The sequence below is a fragment of the Coloeus monedula genome (assembly GCF_965178545.1).
Source record: "Coloeus monedula genome assembly, chromosome: 2".
Classification (NCBI taxonomy): Eukaryota; Metazoa; Chordata; class Aves; order Passeriformes; family Corvidae; genus Coloeus; species Coloeus monedula.
In genome coordinates, this window is record NC_138782.1 from 74,003,543 (window position 1) to 74,024,231 (window position 20,689).

General features: G+C 43.4%; 2 protein-coding genes across 7 annotated transcripts in view; one reads left to right on the forward strand and one right to left on the reverse strand.

The window, feature by feature from the left end:
- SESN1 (sestrin 1) overlaps positions 1-16,662 on the forward strand; it is a 76,867-nt gene extending 60,205 nt beyond the window's left edge. For 4 of the 6 annotated variants that reach the window (XM_082303207.1, XM_082303209.1, XM_082303211.1 and 1 more), the window contains exons 2-10: positions 7,088-7,153; positions 8,040-8,240; positions 9,175-9,357; positions 10,526-10,768; positions 12,026-12,173; positions 13,012-13,124; positions 13,363-13,553; positions 13,787-13,931; positions 15,543-16,662. In XM_082303207.1, the coding sequence (XP_082159333.1) occupies positions 7,088-7,153; positions 8,040-8,240; positions 9,175-9,357; positions 10,526-10,768; positions 12,026-12,173; positions 13,012-13,124; positions 13,363-13,553; positions 13,787-13,931; positions 15,543-15,629 (1,377 nt within the window). In that variant the 3' untranslated portion in view covers positions 15,630-16,662. Of the gene's footprint in view, positions 1-1,599; positions 1,714-7,087; positions 7,154-7,513; positions 7,560-8,039; positions 8,241-9,174; positions 9,358-10,525; positions 10,769-12,025; positions 12,174-13,011; positions 13,125-13,362; positions 13,554-13,786; positions 13,932-15,542 lie in introns of those variants that run through there. The other 2 variants (XM_082303208.1, XM_082303212.1) reach the window with 2 other exon arrangements.
- A 3,278-nt stretch (positions 16,663-19,940) lies between these two features.
- Positions 19,941-20,689, reverse strand: part of ARMC2 (armadillo repeat containing 2) — a gene marked incomplete at both ends in the record, with an annotated part of 58,142 nt that continues 57,393 nt past the window's right edge. The window contains one exon of the mRNA XM_082303419.1: positions 19,941-20,074. Within this exon, the coding sequence (XP_082159545.1) occupies positions 19,941-20,074 (134 nt within the window). The remainder of the gene's footprint in view (positions 20,075-20,689) is intronic.

The following is a 20,689-nucleotide window of genomic DNA, read 5'->3' on the forward strand; positions in this document are numbered from 1 at the left end:
CTCGCCTAGGTGGTTTTTGCCTCGGAATTGCCCGGCGTTTACGTCGTTCTTGCATAGGTTTGGATTATCCTTTTGAAACAGTAAGGCTGTTCTTGTGTTTCTCATGGAGAACAGCGGGCTATAATTATAAACAAGCGCAAGTCGAGTATTATTTTGGGCAGGAGTAAACTTGCTGATTTGGATCTCTCTTACAAATTCCTTAGTGTCACCACGTTAAGATTCTTCTTTTAAAGGAAATTTTTAAATCCTCAGAACTGCTGCAGGTAGTTAAATCCTCAGTACTGCGGAACCTGTTTTGCATTTGTCTGATTTAGAGTAATCCAGTATTTCATGGATACATATGGATACATATACATGGATATATGCTTTGCTTTGACATAATCCAGTAGTACAGTCTATGTAATGCAGTTACTGTCACATTTAGACTGTTTCCTTCTGTGTCACCAATATATTGGTATTTAAATAGTGTTTACAGTAGGGAAATTGCTGGGTTGCATTCCAAATCCTTTGCCCTTTACTGCTTTCTGTTTCATTACAGAAGTGGCATATAAAAAAAAGCTAGGCACTAATCACTGAAACTCAGCCTCCGTTTCAGTGAGCTCATATCAAAGGTAAATTGGGTTGTGGACTCCAGGCAGTTATGTCACAAAACCACTTCAGGAAGAGCTGTTAATGCTGAGGAAGAGTAGGTAGCACATAGGCACCTTGAGACCACTGCAGCTGGACCTGCTTGTCCTGCTCAGTCCTAGAAAATGACCATAGAAGAGGTGCTAGAGATGGAGACAGAGGAGTTTGGGCTTTGCTTTTGTTCCTGGTGTTGTGAACAAGGTGTGTGATCTTGGGCACATTTTCCCTTGCCTTTATTTCTGTCTTGAATCAAGTCAGATAAACTAGATAGGGATGTTTTTTAAAATCAGGTATTTTAAAGGACTTTGAGACATCCAGAGAAATGATATTGAAAGTAATTTACATCTTTAAATTCGTATAAGAATAACATACTCTATATGAAAAGAGAAACAGTTCAGCATTTGCCATGCTCTAATTCCAGTGAAGAGTGGTAGGTCTGTGTAACAAAGTGCTTTGTAACAGAAGGGGAGTCCTTGTACTCAGTTCTTTAAATCCATACAAGTGGAGACATGTCTGTTGCTTCAGCTGAATGACAGTCTGACATACCCAGCAAATGGAACCAGTGGAAACATTTAAAGTACATGAGCATTTCTAGGATAATTTTTTTCTGTCATTTTAATGTGAATCATGGTTTGTTTGAGAAAGCCACAACAATTGCAGCTACATCAGGATTAAGCATACAATTAAAATAGGAAAAATGGCCAGTTCTGCATAGCCCCACATTTAGAAAAGATGCAGGATTTCTGTGTGTGTAGGAAAAGAAATATATTTAATCACTAGTCTTTGTTTTTAATTCCCTTCTTCCTAAAAGTTCTCTGTCCAATGTGGAAACTACAGTAGCTACTGCATTTAGCAGAACTGAAAATACAGCTTTTAAGCTGAGTATGTATTAGTTGGGGACAGCCTGTCCTGGGGGGCCAGTTGTGCCTGTCCTTGTTGTTAAGGTCCTAAACAAGGAAACTCCATTTGCAGCCTCAGTGTCACCACCAGTGAGGTTTTGCTGTCGGTGGCCTTTAAAGGGGAAGTAGGAACCAGACAGTTCACAGTGAGCGAAGGAGCAGCAGCAGCATGAAGCCTCTTAAACTGGTAAGTGCCAAGTCTCCCTTGGAAATGCAGCACAGCCTTCTTGGACACTCATGTGCTTAGGGGCATTTCATCCTATAAGCTTGTAAAGCCCTAAATGAGTATTTTTAATGCCCATGCTTCAAATGCTCATCATATTCTACTAAGCTGAATTTTCAGCACTGGCATGCTGGAGGAGTTAGTTCTACTGGGAGATTGTGTTGAAGAGTTTTTAACTCACAGCTCGTGCCTTTCTTAACCCTAAGCTTAGGCAGGAATGCACTTAGATTATGTACAATGATGACTGGTTGTCTAGGAAAATGTTACTTCCAAAAAATTCACCTCAATCTCATTTCCCTATTTTGGTTCTTTACATTAGATTATATTGTATTATGGGGTGTGGTTTTCATATAACTTTGTTTGAGTCTAGCAGCACTTAGTGCTTAATCAGGACATAGATGATTCAGATAAAGAAGTTAATTCAAATGCAGTTTACTGAAGTAAATTGATAATTATAATTTTACTTCGCCTGTGGCTTGTCTATGATAAAATGTTCCCTTTGCCATTTAGAGAAGGCCTAAGGAAGTATGTAAATAAGTCTTTCTGGTAGATACAACATTTGATAGTGGTACTGACTGTACTTGAGGGGAGCAAAATGGCTCACTGTGCTAACACCAGAGAAGCAGTCTGAGTGAGCATTGTGGATCATAGCTCATGAATCCTGTATGACTGAACATTAGCAGTTTGGTAACAGTCCCCAGATTCATTGGACAAAACTAGCATTGAGTTTTGGGAGAGGTTTTGTGGTAAGAGACAGAGCTCTAGCTGCAAGGAGCCAGTAGTGAGAGACCAACAAGGAGCTGAAAAAGCATTTTAGGCACACAGTGGAGGAAGAACTGTAGCTTAGGTTAGATAGCTGTTCCTGTTCCAGAGGCTCTGTGACCTGGTGTGTAGTTTAGTTCTGTTTTCAGTGTTTCTAGGTGAAATTTCTGATACTGGGTGGCTGTTTAGACTGTGACTTTTTTTTTTTTATTTACAATTTAAAGAGATTCAGAACCAAAGCAGATAGTGTTTTATTGCTAGCAGAGGTAATGTGTGTTGTACTTTTACGTATTTACAAACCTCTTCTACACAATTGCAGTTTGACTTTTTATCCCAGGCTTTTACATAAATTTGACAGGAATAATGCTCCTGTCCAGAGGCTTAAAAAAGCTACCTAAAAGTTAGGCTGGATTGACATCTGTGAGATACAGAAAAGCTCTAAGTTGTGTGAGTTTGCACATGTTTGAGGCTTTAGAGTGATCTTCCCTGAGCTTGTATGTACAGGCAGTACAGACTTTTTGGTCTGGTTGTCCTTGTGGAGTTGGATGTGCTAAGTGAGCCAGACTGGTGAGAGAGAGTGGTAACTGGGAAGTATATAATTAAGCTTGCAGACTTGTCTCATTAACTTTTCTGTCTCAGCTCTGTAGTGCTGTTTCTTGGTGTAAATTTGCATAAAGCATTTCCTGGCTGAGAAGTCTCTGAACAGGCACACAGTCTGATGGTTAGGGCATTAACCTGTGACTTGAGAGATCTCAGCTGAAGCCACCAGTCTTCTAAGATGTGTAGCTTTTCCATTTCTCCGGGATTTTTTTTCCTAGATGGGAGATAATATACTTGTCCTACCTCACAGGAATCTTGCAGTATCTAAATGCATGAGATGTGATGCTGGGCTGATATGGCAGTGGTGAGGGATGTGTAGATTGAGAAATGATAGGTACCTGGGTAAGCATAGTTCCCATGGAAGTAATAATAGTGGCTGTACAGAAATACAAGTTATGTTACATAAGGTGGAAGAGGAGGCTTTTCTGTGATTTCCGAGGTTGTGTCTGCCAGCATAGCAATACAGCATTTATATGGCTAAAGTCTTAACGTTTCTGTCAAGGTATGTCTGGAAGGTACGCAGTGGAGTGGATTGCCACCCAGCAAGGCCCACCTCCGTCCATTAGCTTGAGCTTCTGGGTGTTGAGGGTGAAATCTGTTCCACCCTTGGTGCTCAGCTTTGCAGCCACCCGAGTTTTATGTTCTGGCTTTGAAGATGGAGTGCCTCTGATGCATCATCATCATCATCATCATTATTGTTATTATTGTTATTTGTTATTATTTATTTACACCTAAAGCCTCAGTTGTGGTTGGCTTTCTGCTGAGCTTTGAGCTGTATTCAGCTGCAGAGTTTCTGGACTGAATGAAAGTGGTGTGGTGAGGTTGATAAACAGGAGGAAAGGAGCCAGGAGAAGTTAGATGCAGAGAATGTGTCACTAAGTAGGTCACTTTGGTGTGCAATTCTGTGGCCTGGAATCACATGAAAGTTGCTTATACTTTTGTAATAACCAAAAGAAATACAGGCTTTTTCCAGCTGCTCCTTGTCCTAGACACAACTGCTTCACCAAATGCTTGTTGGTGCTTCAGGTGAGATGGTGCTTTAAGAGAAAGGTGCAGGAGATAGATATAGTGGTATGTCTGCTCAGGATGCAGGTCTTGCCTTTGAGAGGGAGAGTGTTGCTCCCTGAGTTGAGTGTATTTGGAAGATGGAGGTTTAGTGAAGGATATTGTGAAGCATAGAATTACACTCAGGACAAAGGAAAGAATCACTAGGACTGTTTTGAGAATTATTACTGCATTATCGAGTATTTGAAATGCTGGGATGCTGGAAGCACATGGCTATTTCTGAAGTACTAGGAGAATTTGATTAACTGGTGCTTCTGAAAAAGAGAGGGAAATAGTTTTTAAAAGGTCTGCCATGGCTTGTAACTGAAGAACAAGTTTTCAGAAGGCTTCTAGTGGGTCAGATTTTAGCCAACTCTCATGACGGTGTTAAGTGTGCACCTCATGGCAAGCTGCTTCTGTTCTCAGCACCATCTGGAAGAAATCCCCATTTTGCAGATGGGAAATGGGCTCATCTTCACAAATCCTTTGTTACATCTCTGTCACATCAGAGCCTTGACCCTAGGCTTCTCAAGTACTGGGCTGGTGCTATGATATCAGGGGGATGGTCCTTCTCCTGATGGAAAACAAAGCAACTTATTTAATCATTAAAAAACCTTTTAAGTCAGTTTGCAGCGAGGGTTTGGATAGTTGAGTAATTTGCTGCGTAATCTTAAGTTTGACCTCTGCATGCTTTAAGAAACAGTAGTGTATTGATTGTAATGTATTTTAGATTGTGAAGCAGAATACATTAGCAGCCTGGTGATCTCAGATTCTTAAATCTGGGTTTGGTTTTTTTTTTTTTTCTTCTTCTAACTGTTCTGGGAAAAGGAAAGACTGAAAAATATTTGTTCAAGAATTAAACTTCAAGGTATTTGTCTTGGAGTGCTTGATCTGGCAAACTGCAGACATCTGCTAAATTAAATGCTGCTTACAATTTAAAGGATCTCTCTTTTTGCTTGCTGTTGTTTGGCTGAAAGATGTTTCTCTAGTTTAGTTGTAGCCAAGATGAGAAGCTGTGCTGGAGTTTTAAAGAGAGATGCTGATAAATTCCATCCTACTAGTGGCATTGCTTGACGGACAGGCAAAATTTGCTTGTGTATGTTGGGACCCATAGCAGGAAAAAGCTACACTGAGGAGAAAAAGTGAAAAGACTAGTAGTAAGAGGTGCCCTTTGATCTTTATCCAAGTAAGACTTGAGAAATGAAGGCATCTGACTTAAGGATTTAAGGAGACTCTCATAGTCTGAAGGGTTTGGTAGTTGCCACTTAGGCCTGCACTCATTGTTTCCAGCTCTCTGAAGCTGTTTTTTAATCTTAGGGGAAAGTTCAGGAAACTGTAACTGATTAATAAAATTGCTTCTCGTACAGTGAACTCATACAAATAGAAGCCTCAGCTAAAGAGAGAAAAAGTGCAATAGTGAGTGCAACCAGTATTGCATGTTTATAAGAGCCCTTATCTATGTGGGGAAAATGTGGTGAAGTTAAAAACTGCATTTGGCAGGCAGCTCTTGGGGCATCATCTGCTCTTGAGGCTTAAACCAGCTGAAGGTGCCCCTCTGCTCTGTGTGGCCTGAACTGGCTCAGTGTATGGTATTTATTCATCTAAACCTAGCTGATATCATCACAAAATGGTTGGGTTTGGTTATGCAACAGAGGCAATGGATATGTTCTAAAAGATGACTGGGAAAGAGGGCACAGATAAGTAGCCCAAACCTGTAGTTTTTATATAGCCTAGTGTTTAGCACCCGGCTCCATCCTCAGCTTTAATCCCAGGCCTCCCTCTGTCTATAAGAGTGCCATGCCATCAGCTGGCAGGGCTCCCACCTTTCCTGGGGAAGCCAAGCTGCTCGCTGGGGAGTAATCCCCTCAGGAGAGCTGGTTTGCAGTGAGTGCCACACGCACAGCAGAGGGAGCCTCTGAAGCGATGGGATGGGGGGCATGTGTGAAGGTGTGAGGTGAAGCCATGTCCTGCTTTGGTACCTGCCCCTGGAACCTGGTGTGCCTTCTCAGGGGGCTGCTCTGTGCCAAATGGAGAGACTGCCCTGGAGCACATGGCTTTCTGCCTTCCAAAGGGAACAGTGTTAACAGGCAGGACACTAATGCACCCAAGTCTTCTATGTATTTGCTCCTTGGCTGCAGGAAGGGCCCAGGATGCCACAGGCCTGTCAGAAAGCTTCATCCAGCTGAAGGAGAGGGCAAGTAGTGAACTGCCAGGGGTATCCAGCCTCCACTTTACCTGCAAGGCAACGCATCCACACAAGTGGGTGCAAGGACGTGGCTGCTGCTGTTCTGATAGAGCAAATTCTCCTCCCTCCCTCCTTGCAAATGCAAATAGCTTTTATCCTATCTTGAAAAGAAAGTAGATGCAAATGTAGATCAGGTACTTTCAGCAGTTTAAGTGATCTTTGAGGTTGGGAAGAAGAAATCTGATTAGGGTTACAGCTGTTTCATTTCCTGACAGATGCACAGGGTGTTGTGTGCTGGCGAACTGCGGATGTACACACACACAGCAGCCTCGTTTTGTATCAGTGGCATAACCACACAGCAGCCAGCATGTTCAGAACTCCTTGTCCTGGACACCCTGCCAAAATATGCTGTATGCAGAATTTTCTGTGAACCAAGCTGTAGTGTGTCTGTGTGTGTGTGCATATAAATTTGTGCATGTTTTCTTTGGTTGACAGGGCCTTTGTTGTTGAACTTTTTGTTGCTGGAGTGGGGCAGTGTGCTGTAAACAAGCACAGCTAATTATAAAGCACTTGTATAAAAAAATGATTTGCATTTGTACAAACAGTACTACTAAAAGTGCCCGTGTAAGAGTACCACAAGTACCCAAATAAGTCCAGCTCTGAATGGAGAACTCTTTTCTTTCTTGCAACCACAGCTAAAAAGCTGTTTATAACTAAATGCTGAGGTGGTGTTATTTTCTTTTCTAGGAACTTGGAATAAGAATTCCTAGACCACTGGGACACGGACCAAGCAGATTCATCCCTGAGAAGGAGGTGTGGTAGTGTTTTCAAGTACATAGTGAACTTTACGCTTTTAAGGAACATCCTTTTAGTAGTAGCCCACATTTGGTTTCAGGACAGCTGCTGAACTGCAAAACATTTTCAGTCCTGATCACATTCAGTCCTGAGACTTTGGACACAGTTCTAGTGTACAGAACAGTGAGAGCCTTGGGGAGCTTTGGAATAGTTATGACCCCTCCCGTGCTGCTATCTAGCATGAGAGAAACCCAATACTGTTTCCTTGTGAACATCCGGATGTAATTTCCTACTGGTCCACAAGGTACCTGCCCCTCTGCTCTGGGATTGCTTTTTCTTGAGCTGCCTCTAGCACTCTGCAGAATCTGAGAAGCTTCAGAGTGCTGTGGATGAGCATTTCTGGTGCTTCTTGCCTGATCATCTGGTAAGAGAATTTGGAGCAGAGAAAAAGTTAGTTATATGCCTGTGGTTTTCTAGGAATTTTAGAGTCTTTTTCAATTTCCTTTTTTTTCTCTCTTGTCATCTTAGCTAGCCTTTTACTTCTTTCCCTCTTTTTCCCTTAGTAACAGTGATGATTCAATTAGCTTTTAATTATAATAAACTAAGATCAACCTGGGGTATTCAAGAAAGTGAAGGTGAGAGTTAAAAATGAGAAGTCAGTGTTGTATTAGAGAGACACTAAAACCAAAAATCTCCTTTTGCTGACATAACCACTTGTGATCTCCTAAATGAGAGGTATTACAGGGATTTAATGTGCCTCATGTGCACTGATTTAATGCCATTAATAGATTTATAATATAATTCTTTTCACTTGGGGCCTCTGGGTGCTGTGGTAATATATTTATTTGCTATTTTATTGGTGGTACTTGGACAATATTGCTCATTGCTCTTTCTCTTCAATCAGACAATTCAGGTGGGAAAGGAGGACGCCACGATGCACACGCTGTTTGCAGAGTCTTTTGCCACGCTGGGCCGGCTGGACAATGTCACCTTGGTGATGGTTTTCCACCCGCAGTATCTCGAAAGCTTTCTAAAAACTCAGCACTATCTCCTGCAAATGGATGGTCCTCTCCCGCTCCATTACCGGCACTACATCGGGATAATGGTACGCACCAGGCAGAAACAGCCACGCTGGCAGCGCCTCGGGCCCTGTCTGAGAGCAGCTATTGCTGTGCTTTGCAGTTTCTAGGTGGAAAGGCTTTTCACCAGCAGCTAAGAGAAAAGCAGAGTATGTTTGTTGGTGTCTGCTTTACAGATGGTTTCAGAAGATTAGCACTTCATGTTCGTAGATTCAGTAGGACTGTGAGTAAAAGGGCAAAAACCTGCTATAGAAATGAGACAATTGTTATTGGCTTCCTTAGTATCTCAGAAACTGTGTCTCAAGAAAGTTTGTTTCTGTGTGTGTGTCCTGTCACATACATCTCCCTCCAACTCAATAGTCGGTCCCATCATGCATTTCTGAATATGTAAATTCTAAGCCAATTTTCTGCCAAAAGTGGTTGATTTCTAATTTTTAATCTGCCAGTTCAGTGATCTTTGCTTGCTGAAGTTGAATTAAAGTTTTGGGCTGTGTCTTAATTTGATGCAGAAAGTATTAGTGTTTGAGTAAATGATACTGGGCTTTCTTTGCTGAGAAGCTGCCCGCAGTCTCTCTTGACATATGCAATCTAAAACCTGCTTTCGACTGTTGCTGGTAGAGATGCAGAGACAGCTTCTTCCACCCTGGGGAGTATGAGGCAGTATGGATTACTTGCTTCAGGACATGTAATAAATCCATGCCTGTACTTCTCCCTGGGTATACGCACGTTGCACCTGTAGCCAGCATAATGATGGTGTGTATGAACAAGGGATATTTATGTTGTGAGAACAATAATCAGAACAAGCTGATGTGTTAATCTCAGAAATGTTTTTTTACTTGAGTCTTTGTTCAGTGCAAGTGTTATTCTTGGATGTTTTGAGGAAATGATGACTTACAGTATTTGTCATAAAGTACTAACTTTCTGTAATTGTTTTCTGTATCACATTGTTTTCCTTTCTAGGCTGCAGCACGACATCAGTGCTCTTACCTTGTTAACCTCCACGTGAATGACTTCCTTCATGTCGGTGGAGACCCTAAATGGTTGAATGGTCTGGAAAATGCACCTCAAAAACTGCAAAATTTAGGAGAACTGAACAAAATGTTGGCTCACCGACCCTGGCTTATCACCAAGGAACATATCGAGGTAGGTCTTTCGTGCAGTAATGTGAATGTCCCCTTTTTTCAGTAAAGCAATCACAGGGGTTCAGAGCCAGACAGAGAGAAAGATGTTCTGTGGTAATGACTTTAATTTCAGTGCTACATCACTGCATGATACAGTATCACTTGTGCCCTTGTAAAACTAACAGGATCATAACTGCTCTCAAATGAGTGACAAATTTAATTTACAACATGCTAAAATTTCTGTGTCATGTTGGAATTCTGTTGGTGCAATGATGATGTGCTCAGGTGTGCACCTCCCTCCTCAAGCTGTGTGCTTTCCGTTTCTGAGATGCTGCCAGAGGTCAGGCAGATCACCAGCCATCACATTTTTGTCTGGCTTGCTGCCAGTTCAAATGCTGAGTTTTCAGGCTGGGATGGAGGGAACAGGCTGGCAGAGCTGCCCAGGGGAACGACGGTGGTACAGGACAGCCAGGACTGCAGCACCAACAAACCACCAAGGGGCTGCTTCTTCCAGCCCTTCTGCTCTCCTCTGCGCTCCTAGCGAGGAGCACGTGGGTGCTGGGACTTCCCTCGGTGCTGCCTGGCCTGGTGAGAGGTGGTGGCAGGTCCAGCTGGGAGGCAGGACGATGCGCTGTGGGGGAGGGCACATGCTCTGCCAGAAGGCCCCAAACCTCCCACACTTTCCTGCCTGAAGGGGAAGTTGGGGTTTGAAGCTTCTTGTCAAATCTAGAGCATTCCACCCACAGGGACAAGATGAAGGGAGCCTGGTGCCAGGTTTTTACACAGCTGATCTGCAAGGAGTTGCCTGGGTTTTCTGATGCTGTAAAAACCATTTGAACAAACATGGAACAGTCGTGGCTGCATCTTCATCAGAGGTGTGAAATTTCAATGCAAGTCAGTCTGGCCTCGAGAGAAACCACGTGGTGCAAAAGAGAAACCCCAACTTATTCAATTGTTTAGGGACAGAGAGGGGAGATAAGTTGCCTCCTTTGTGGCTTAACCATGCAAGTCTGTGTCTGGCAGGTCACCTGGTAACAGGTCACTGAGCACACTAATGGCAGCAGAAAGTTAGGAAGCACATATGGATGTTGGGAAAATAATTGTACCTGGCAAAGAAATGTGGTGATAAACTGCATTTAGGTGGGTCAAATGAATTACTTTCATATTTTTGTCTTGCGTTATTTTTAAAGCAACTTTTGAAGACTGAAGAGAACAGCTGGTCCCTGGCAGAGCTGATCCATGCAGTCGTTCTCCTTACACACTACCACTCCCTTGCTTCCTTCACGTTTGGCTGTGGGATCAGCCCAGAGATCGACTGTGAAGGGGGTCACACCTTCAGGCCCCCCTCCGTCAGTAACTATTGCATATGTGATATTACAAATGGTTACCATGGGGTGGATGAAATCCATGCCAGCCCAGCTGGGAGTATTCCAGTAAGTGTCTGAACAATCGATCTCTTTCAGAAGCAGTCATTTCTTTGTGAACTTAGTATGTGGAGGGTGCCTGTTTCTTTTCATTCATTGAGAGTGGGATTGACAAGTCTAATCCAGATGTGGGTATTGAAAAAGTGCATTTAGGAGGAGCTGAAATGATGCTGGTAAGATGGGGAAAGCTACCAAAGGGAGAAACAGGCACAATCTCTGTTTTTTCTGCCTGTCATTCATAAAGGTGAACTGAGATGAGTCCCAGCCTCAGCTAGTTCATGATACGTGTCCTGAGCAGCTGTGGCCAGGAGTGCTTTTTTCATGGGTGCAGTGGAAAGTTGGCCCTTCCTTTGATTCCAGGCTCTGACTTTTTTGCCTTGAGGTGTTTGTGATGCATCACACAACAGATGATTCTTAACAGATCATTCACAACTTTGTGACTGTCTATAAGAAAACCACTCTCTCCTGCCTGCAAAAGTTACGCTGATCTGGACTTGTTTTCCCTTGGTGAAAAGCATGATGTGAACTAAGTGTTGGTTTAAGAACAGCCATGAGGGTGTTCCCACTGCAGGATCCTTGCCTTCGAGATTTTACTGCAGTGGTGTGGGTGGCATTTAAATTTGTTTGATGAAGCTTGCTGGCTCTCTGAAGGAGGAAACTGCAAAAGGCAGGGAGGAAAGGGGCAGAACTGTATAAATTAAAGATAATTTTACTTTCCTTCGTGCTGATGAAGTTTTACAAGACCGATTACTGAATTAATACTGTCTTGTGGTGTTAAAACAGCTCTTGTGAAAGACAATTATCTTGCACAGGCTTTCTTTTGAGGCTTCATTAAATCTGCATTTACACTCACTCTTCCTTTTTCCTTCAATGTTTCTTCTCTGCAAGCAGAGGAGGGGAAAAATACAGTTGGGTGGTAAATTGTGGTTACTTCCTCTATCAGAATTTCTGTTACAGCTCCTTGTTTTTCAGTTGCTGAACATTTAGACTAAGGGAAACTAATTTTAGTGTGAGAACAACTTGTTCCAAAATGCTGTGATTTTTAAATCATGCTAAAAATACCTGGGATCTAATTGAGAAAAGGCAATGACTAAATGTAAGCCATTGGGTCAGTACAGGTTTCTTTCAAAAACTGTGTTCCTTGAAAAATCTGTATTTAAAGATGTAAAGGACTTAAGTTGTGTTTAAACTTTCTGGCTTGGCAATTTCTGCCATCCTTGTCACTTCCTGTTGCATGAAAATGAAATGTCTTTCTCTTCTTTTTAGTCTACAGAGTCTGTCTGTGAAGTTGAAGCTCTTATGGAGAAAATGAAGCAGCTGCAGGAGTGCAGAGATGAAGAGGAAGCCAGCCAAGAAGAGATGGCCACGCGTTTTGAAAGAGAGAAGAGAGAAAGCATGTTCGTGTGTTCTTCAGGTAGTGCAGATGTAGTCTGTATATGGATTTATTAAGACTTTCCCAAATTATTTGAAGAAATACTACTGCAAAAGGGGAAAGAAGTGCTATTAGCTGTCTCACAAACATTACCATTTCTTTGAAGGAATCAAGATTAAGGATGCCTTGTTTTCTTCCAGGAACACTTAAAAGCCAAGTAGTGCCAAGATTTGTGGCTGCTCACAAACACACCATAGCACTCTCTGACCAATATTGTGTTTAATAGAAATCTCCAGAAGAAATGGAATCTCTCGAGAGTTTTAGAAATTTCACAAGTGACTTAAGCATCTTGCAAGATGCTGTAAAACCAAGATACTTGACATGCTTTGCTATTTAGGTGTATGAAACATTACTTTTCAGATGACTGAGAGACAATACTTAATCTATTACAAGTTTAGGGTTGTCACGGGCTCTTCAATACAATTTCCTCTAAAACAAACTTGGCATGGAAGTCTCAGAAGTCTCTTTATTAATAAGCTCTCTATTCCAAAGCAGGTTTTTCCCCTGACATTTTTACAGACCTCTTGAGTTAGGGGGAAAATGTCCCCTATATTCAGGGGATAGGGTGAAGACTGCAGCACAGCAGAAGGGAGAAAAAGATGTTTGTCTGTAAGAAAAAACTTGAGTGTTTTTCATGGAGCTGCCTCTGAACACCATAGCTGCAGTCACAGAGCTGTACTAGACAATCTTAATACAGGTAGTCCAGTGAAAATGTGTTTCCTTAAAAAGCACAGAGACCCATTCTTGTGCAGGAGTTCTGCTCATACACCTCCAATTTGTTCTTACCAAAATTGTGTGAAATTCTGTTTGACATTAACAGAAGATGAAGAATCTGCAGCAACAAGAGATGTGTCTCGTCACTTTGAGGATACCAGCTACGGTTACAAAGACTTCTCCAGGCATGGAATGCATGTGCCCACCTTTCGTGTTCAGGTAAAAGGCTGGGGGCTGCCATCAGGAGCTTTGGGAACAACCTGTTCATTGTGCCAGATAGCAAACCTGGAAATGGCTGTGCCCTCACTGCCCTGTGAGTGAGGCTTAAAGCCAGCAAATGAACAACCCCCACCCCCCAGTGGGTTATCTGCCCTGGGATCTATTACTGCATTAAAGCTCTGGGCTGTCACAAGTTCATTTCTGAAATGCTCCATTCTGCATTTTTACTTATTCTAAGGATTATTCCTGGGAAGACCATGGCTATTCCTTGGTTAATCGTCTTTATCCAGATGTGGGACAACTACTTGATGAGAAGTTCCATATTGCTTATAATCTGACTTACAACACAATGGCTATGCACAAAGATGTGGATACCTCAATGCTGAGACGAGCTATTTGGAACTATATCCATTGTATGTTTGGAATAAGGTCAGTTTCACTGTTTCTGTTCTAAACACATTGGCTTTTCTTTGTCAGGTTGAACCAGAACTGTTTGTTAGGCAAACATACATGTGTTTTTTAAATATGTTTTTGTTTATGGGAGAGGGCAACTAGTGCTACAATTACCCAATAATTTATTTTGCCATAGGAGCTTAGAAACAATGCAAGTGAAATAACTGCTGCTTGAAAATGAAAGTGTCTTTTCTCTCAATTCCACACAGATATGATGATTATGACTATGGTGAAATTAATCAGTTGTTGGACCGCAGCTTTAAAGTTTATATCAAGACTGTGGTTTGCACTCCTGAAAAGACCACAAAAAGAATGTATGATAGCTTCTGGAGGCAGTTTGAACACTCTGAGAAGGTACAGTTGGCATGCGTGCTGAGGGGCAGCCACGGGCCCCAGATCAGTGTCCCCCTGACAGCCACAGCCACCCAGCTTAAGCTTTACCTGATGCTACTGGGGTTCTGCTCACACTCAGTCAAGTCATTAGGAAGTGTCATGTTTCCAGGCTGAAATAATTTCCCCTTTTCTCCTGCATATTTGCTGGCTAACAGCTGACATGGACTGGGCAAGCTTTGAGAAGTTTGGGGGGTTAGACACGACAATGGTACAGCTTCGCCTCAACTGCAGTCAGCAATGCCCGGATCCCAGAGAGGCAGGGAAGTGGTGCCAGATCATCCATCCCTTGGCAGCAGACCTGGAACAGCTCTGTGGCTGGCCCAGGGTCTTTACAGTCCCCTGGTCCTTCTGGCATGGATAGCCCCAAAACAGTTTCTTTGTGAAAGCCTAAAGCTTTGCTGCTGGCTTACAGTCTAAATTGCACCTCCCAGTCACATTGCCTGTTGTTAACTCTCAGATACCAAATCCATTAAGTAAGTTTATATCCTTCAGTTTTTCTTTGGAAAGGTATTTCTTGGCCTCACTTAATGCTGAAACATAAAGATGCAGAAATCATTAGTGTTTCTATCACTAGAGGCTCTAGTTGTTGATTAAATCCCTTAAACCAGGGTCCTGTAACTGCAATGATTTAAAATTGTTCAAGTAAAACACTGCCTATGTTTTGGCTGGACTAACTGTAATAAACGAGCTTTTCAAGCACACAAATCCTTCTTTAAAGCCCAAAACTTTGCAACTCCATAGCCATCAAAATCCACGACTCATTCACATATGTGTCACTGAATGCAGTAACTGCACATCCTCATGGAGATCATGCAAATGAAACCACACACAGCCCTTACATGCCCGAGCAAACTCACAGCAACCTGCTGTCAGTGAGAAAATACTTTCACACCCTCCCCCCGCTTTGAGGATCTCACCCTCAAAGAAATACAGTAAAGGCATTGAGAAGATGATCTGGAGAACTAAAATTCTTACCTCTAGTAGCTACTGAAGACCTGTGTCTCAGACGAGATAATAGATTTATGGCACTTCAGAATTTTTCTGGTGCTTCACCTTAGCCAACCACTCTTTGTTGTTCAGGTGGTAGCTGCCTGTGTATTTCTCTCTCAGTCCCAGGGGCAAATGGCCTTGTCACCTCTGCCTTTGCTAACACCCTCCTCTGCTCTGCAGGTGCCCACTGCCCTTTAATCATTAGCCTCATTAAACTAAACTTGAACAAGCTGTGCGTAGTGTTGCTGAAGAAGGGCTTGTGTGCTTGAAAGCTTCTCTTGCTTTACCCAGCTAAAGCATCTGGTCTGCTAAAGGATGATTTCTTCTTCCTATGGACCTGGCCCTGCCTAAATGTGCCTGTGAGCCAGTGCCACGTGGTGCTGCAGTACGGGGTGTGGCGTTGGTTCCTCTGCCCCGCTCCGTGAGCTCCACAGCGAGATCTGGTGGGCTGTGTGGAGACACGGGCAGTGCTCCCCTGCTGCTGCTGCACCAGCACGACACCCACAGCCCCGCGGCTTCCTCTGCCTGCAGCCTGTGGTGGTGAGCACAGTGCTGAAGTGTAACTTCTTCTCTCTCCTGAAGGTCCATGTAAATTTGCTTCTGGTAGAAGCTCGGATGCAAGCCGAACTACTTTATGCTCTGAGAGCTATTACTCGCTATATGACCTGATGTCTCTGGCTGCCTGTCGATGTCGGAATGTTCTGCAGCTGCAGTATGGCAGAGGAAGATACGAAGCCTCAGGACCAACAGTAGCTATAAGTTAAGATGCCCATTGTGCCATAACTCCTTTAGTTTCAGCTATTTCCACGTTTGGAATATCACTGCTGCCACTGGGCAGCGAATGCTTGGCAGTTGACAGACAGGGTTGTGCGGAAGTGCTGCCTGCTCATGGTATTTTGGCTTTAGACAGCCCGGGACATTCTCTGAACTTGTGGCAATATAGCAAACGATAGATACATAGATCTTGTGATAAGGCAAATACTGCGGGAGTCGGAGTGCAAAAAGAACTGGGACTTGATGACATTTGCTTTCCCTATGAGAATAATTTTAGAAAATCTTGATGCTGCTATTTGTGCAGGTGGAGTGAACAGACCCAGGCTGTTCCAGTTGAGCTAGAAGTGAAAGTGAGCACTGCTATTGTCTGAGCCTTTACTCTGTGTGGTTTCAAAAAAGCCTTGTTATTTAGATTCCCTGTTTAATCAGAACTAAACCTCTTCTGTCCACACTGATAATTCGAAAGGTAGCAGTCAATTTTCTCAACTAGTTTAGCCTTAAAAACAGGATGTTTGTTCAGCATTATTTCGTGAGCTCCAAAGTGCAATGGTCTTCCTATGGAAAGAAGGGGACTGGAGTCCTCAGAGCTTCTTAGAGATCTACCTACACGAAGTGTCAAGTAGCTTCTTGTCCTCCTTTTCACGGATGAACCAAGAAGGAGCTAGGACAAGGTGTGGGAATGTTGTGTTCTAGACTGCCAAACAGTCCTACTGTATTACATACCCAACGCTGGTCTTAATGATTTTTGCAGTTGCTTAAATAACTAGGCTAAAAAACATCTATTTTTAGTAAATCAAAACGTGATTAAAATGCTGACGTTTAATATACAGTGGTTTTGGAGAACACATGAATACTTTTGTATGAGTGTGAATTGCTTTTTAAATTTGTCAGTATTACTGGTATTTTTGAAATAAAGGTAACAACTTTTTCTCTTGGTGTTTCTGTGTGGTTTTAACTTGAAGCTTCTGTTCTTACTGGTTCGAAGACCATTTAAAAATGTTTGAAACAGTAACTGAGCAAACATATTTAAAATCACCACCCATGAATTTTCTAACTGAGTCTAAAATGATGGGAGAAAAAATTTAAAAACACAGATCTGGAGCTTCACTAATACTGTCATGGGAACACCTCTTCTGTACTGCTGCTATTCTCACCCCTTTGGACAAAGCTCTCAGGCACAAGGTGTGATTCTTGGGGTGTCTGGTGCAGGGCCAGGAGTTGGACTCGATGATGCTGATGGTCCTTTCCAACTCAGCTGATTCTATGAAATGGATTGTCTGAAGCCCACAAGCAGAATTTAATTTTTGTCTCCTGGCCTGGGTCTCAGCTCAGACTGGTTTCTCTTTCTACAGAACCTTCTGAGAACAGTTATAAGTTTACAGTCCAAGAAGCTAAAATATCTGAAAAGATCTAGGGGAGAAAGATTAATAAACTGTCAAAAATTGTGACTAACAGGAAGCATCTGGTGCTTCCTCTTAACTGAAAACACAGGATTTTTAATGTTCCAAAAACAGAGCAAAACTTCCCTGTCTTAAGGGCATTGTACAGCTGAGCTGTGCCTTTCTAGTCTGTGAATGGAGTTTCTGCAGTGCCTGAGTCTCCTGCTGCTTTCTGAGGTCAAAGGTAGACATGAATTTTTCCAAAAAATCTCAACTGGCCATTTCCATCCTATGCTCTCCTGCCACATCCACATCCCCTCTCGCTTTTCAAGCAGTAAACACTGCAGCATATCAGTGTGTGAGTGGCATCAGCTGGTCACAGCTGCCATCAGAGCACAAGCAATCCTGACTACCTGTCCAGTACTCCTGGGCAGCTCCAGCAGAGCCCCAGCCCATGGGTGTGAAGTGCAGCATCCTCTCCTGTAGCTCAGCTGCGGTGCTGGCAGCTCTCCCCACGGAGAACAGGAATGGGCTCCTGGACAGGAGAGAGCTGCTGCACTGAGGGCTGTGGCTGGGATACTCAAATGGTAAACGATGCTGTAAGAACACACCTGAAATCCAGCATTCTGGGGCTGCTTCTTACTACCCACAAGTTTTTCTCCAGAGAAATACAGAGGCTGGTGTAGCTCAGCTGGAGGGGTGCTCAAAAGTCCTGTACCCCCCTCTCTTCCCAATCCAGCTCATCTGAACGCGCCTCTTCCTGCACAAAGACCAGAGCTCACACACAGTGGCTGCCCCAGGATCCCCAGCTCTGCCCTGTGCTGCAGGACACAGTGCCTCAGGCCCTTGGTTACAGCTTGACCAGTAATAACTGACATAATTAGTGTTGTATTTGAACAAATCTTAAACTGCCCAAGCACCACCTCAAGTTGAGCCAGCCATCAGTTTCAGTTGCCTTCTGACTCAGCCCTTGTCCATTCTGGTTAGTCCTGTTGACCACAGGGCCTTTTCCAGCGCCCCCACCCTGCCCTGCACAGCTGGCTGTTTGCCTGCCCTGCCGTGGCACAAATGCCAGGAACAAATGCCTCCAGCTTCCTCCCCACCGGGACTACTTACCCATCATCCTTTCTCTAATACTCTCCCGAAGCAAATCCATTCTTTTCTCCCAGAAACAAATGGGACATTGAAGCCATTTATCTTCCCTTCAACTTCAGCTACAATTAAAATGGCAAAAGAAGGGATGATAATTGAGATATTTTTGAGCTGAGCAGAGCTCTTGTTGGAGCCAAACCACACTGAACTGCTGAGCACTTCTCTCCTGTGGATTGCAGTGACAGAGGCTGCCACCACACGAGCTCCCAGAGCCACTCACTGCAGGGCTGAGCCTCGCTGGGCTCAAGTAACACCTGAACTGCTGAGACACAAAGAATGGAGCAAATTTTACCACTTTCACTGAAGTTTCCTTCTCACAACTCCCAAAACCTGGACTATGAAATCGCCCCTCCCTGCCGCATAAAAGCAGGGATCTAAACTAGGAAAAAATCTTGCTGCCCTTCTACTGTCTCTACTTCTAGGCCTCCTCACTGCCACTCCTCACCTGAAAGCAGAGGTCTGGGCACTACCAAAGGCACAGAGAACGGTGCCACTGAGGGAGCTCTGAATCGCTGCCTCCGAACAAATTCCTGCAGCCTCTCCCAGGATTGCCATGCTGGAGCCGCTCCTGCTGTGCAGAGCGCAGCGCGATGCCGCTGACCCGCAGGAGCAGGAGCCCGGCAGCCCCTGCACAGCAGTTTATTCTTAGTAATCTGAGGTCAGGAAAGAGAGAAATAGGTCAGGTCTGTAAAGCTTGCTATGGCCAACTGGGCTGTTAAGGCCAGCAAAGCACCTGCTGAGCTAATCCATGGGCTACGTGGGGACTTTCACATGCTGGAAGGATGAAAACTGAGCAGTAAACAAGGCAGCAGCAGTCAGGAGGAACAGGGCAAAAGAGGCCTGTTTCAGCCCCAGGGATGGAGTCACAGGTTCAGGGGAGACAGCTGGCCAAGAAGTCTGAGAAACAGGCACACAGGTGCCTCTTGGGAGTGTGGGACCAACTGAAAGAATCTTCTCTGACATCAGGGATATGTGTGTTCTGCCTTAAGATGTGAAGTCCCAATTCAGGAAAGACTAGCACAGCTGGACTTAGATCCCACGAGTGTCAAGGCAGCAGCTGGGTTAGCTGGGATATCCCAGACCCTAGCCCACAGTGTCAGAAGAAGGAAGGGGGATCGCCCAAGGAAAGAGGGGTGACTTTCCCCTGACCACCAACAGCTTTAAATCTGAAAAGTGAGGCTCATGAAGGAACACAGGACATGAATGGCCCAACAGCACCTGGGTTACTCTGTCACAGAAGTTCCTTAAGGTAAAAGTGTGTCAGAGTCTGTAGGTGAGATGTGGCTCCTGTCACGTAACACTCTTTTGGACTGCACAGCATTTTTGGTACCACAGAGGTCTAAGTACTCACTCATAACTTACCTGTTAAAAATTAGAAGTTCAACAAATACTTTCCATTTTTCCAGTCAAGAAACGATGCAATTACTAGACAAGTCACACTGAAGCTGCTTCATCAGCTCAAGTATATTGTAAAAAGTAATTACAAAAATTTCATACAAGCTCTTCAAAAGACAGCAACCAGTACATAAATGCTAGACTTTTCTGAATTTTTTTTTAAATAGTCATGCTCTCCAACAAGCTTACCTTCAATGGCAATGTGCAGGTATATTAGAAATATAAAGCTATACAATTTACACCACAAAAAAACCCCAATCATTAAAATGGAGTGATGGGCTCAGCTGGAAGAGTAATGGCTTTGAATTCTGTCAAGAAGTTTTTTTGCCACGGGTTTGAACTCTCTTTCCCAATATAGTCTTTGGCAGTCCTTTATAGCTCTGTCAAGGCTGCACTCCAACTCTACCTCTTCATCTGTAATCAACGAAAATATCATCATCAGTTCCAAATAAAAATATACTTACCTACATATTTTGTGACACATACAGCTTACCAGCTGTGTATGCTGATGGCTTAAAAACAACTGCACTTGAGATAAGTTAAGCATCACTGTCTGAAGGTCTTAGGTTTAACTGAAAATAACGGATGGTAAGGTCAGTAAAACAGTGAAAATGTTACTGCAGGTTCTTTTATTCTCACACCTCAGAGGTGTCTCTGAGACAAAAACTGTCTCTGAGATTGAGCATTTACTGTGTCTGTCCCCCAAGGTTTAACATTACCCACAGCAATTCTGCTAAGGTAAGCAATCCATTAATCTAACTACAACTATGTTTTTCCTGTCACAAATTGGTCTGCTAATCTGGAGACTCTTCCAAACTATCTACTCTCATATACTGAAGGAACTTGAACTACACTAGTTATTGTATTACTAATGCCCTCCCTTCCTTGCAAATTTCAAAAATAAAACAGGACAGTCTGTATTAAAGACAAGCAATGTTAGGAATGAAAGGAAGCCCTCACTCGTTATTCCCTCTCCATTTTGCTTGGCAGTGGATGTGGCAAAGAGACAAACTTAAGAGAAAATAGCAA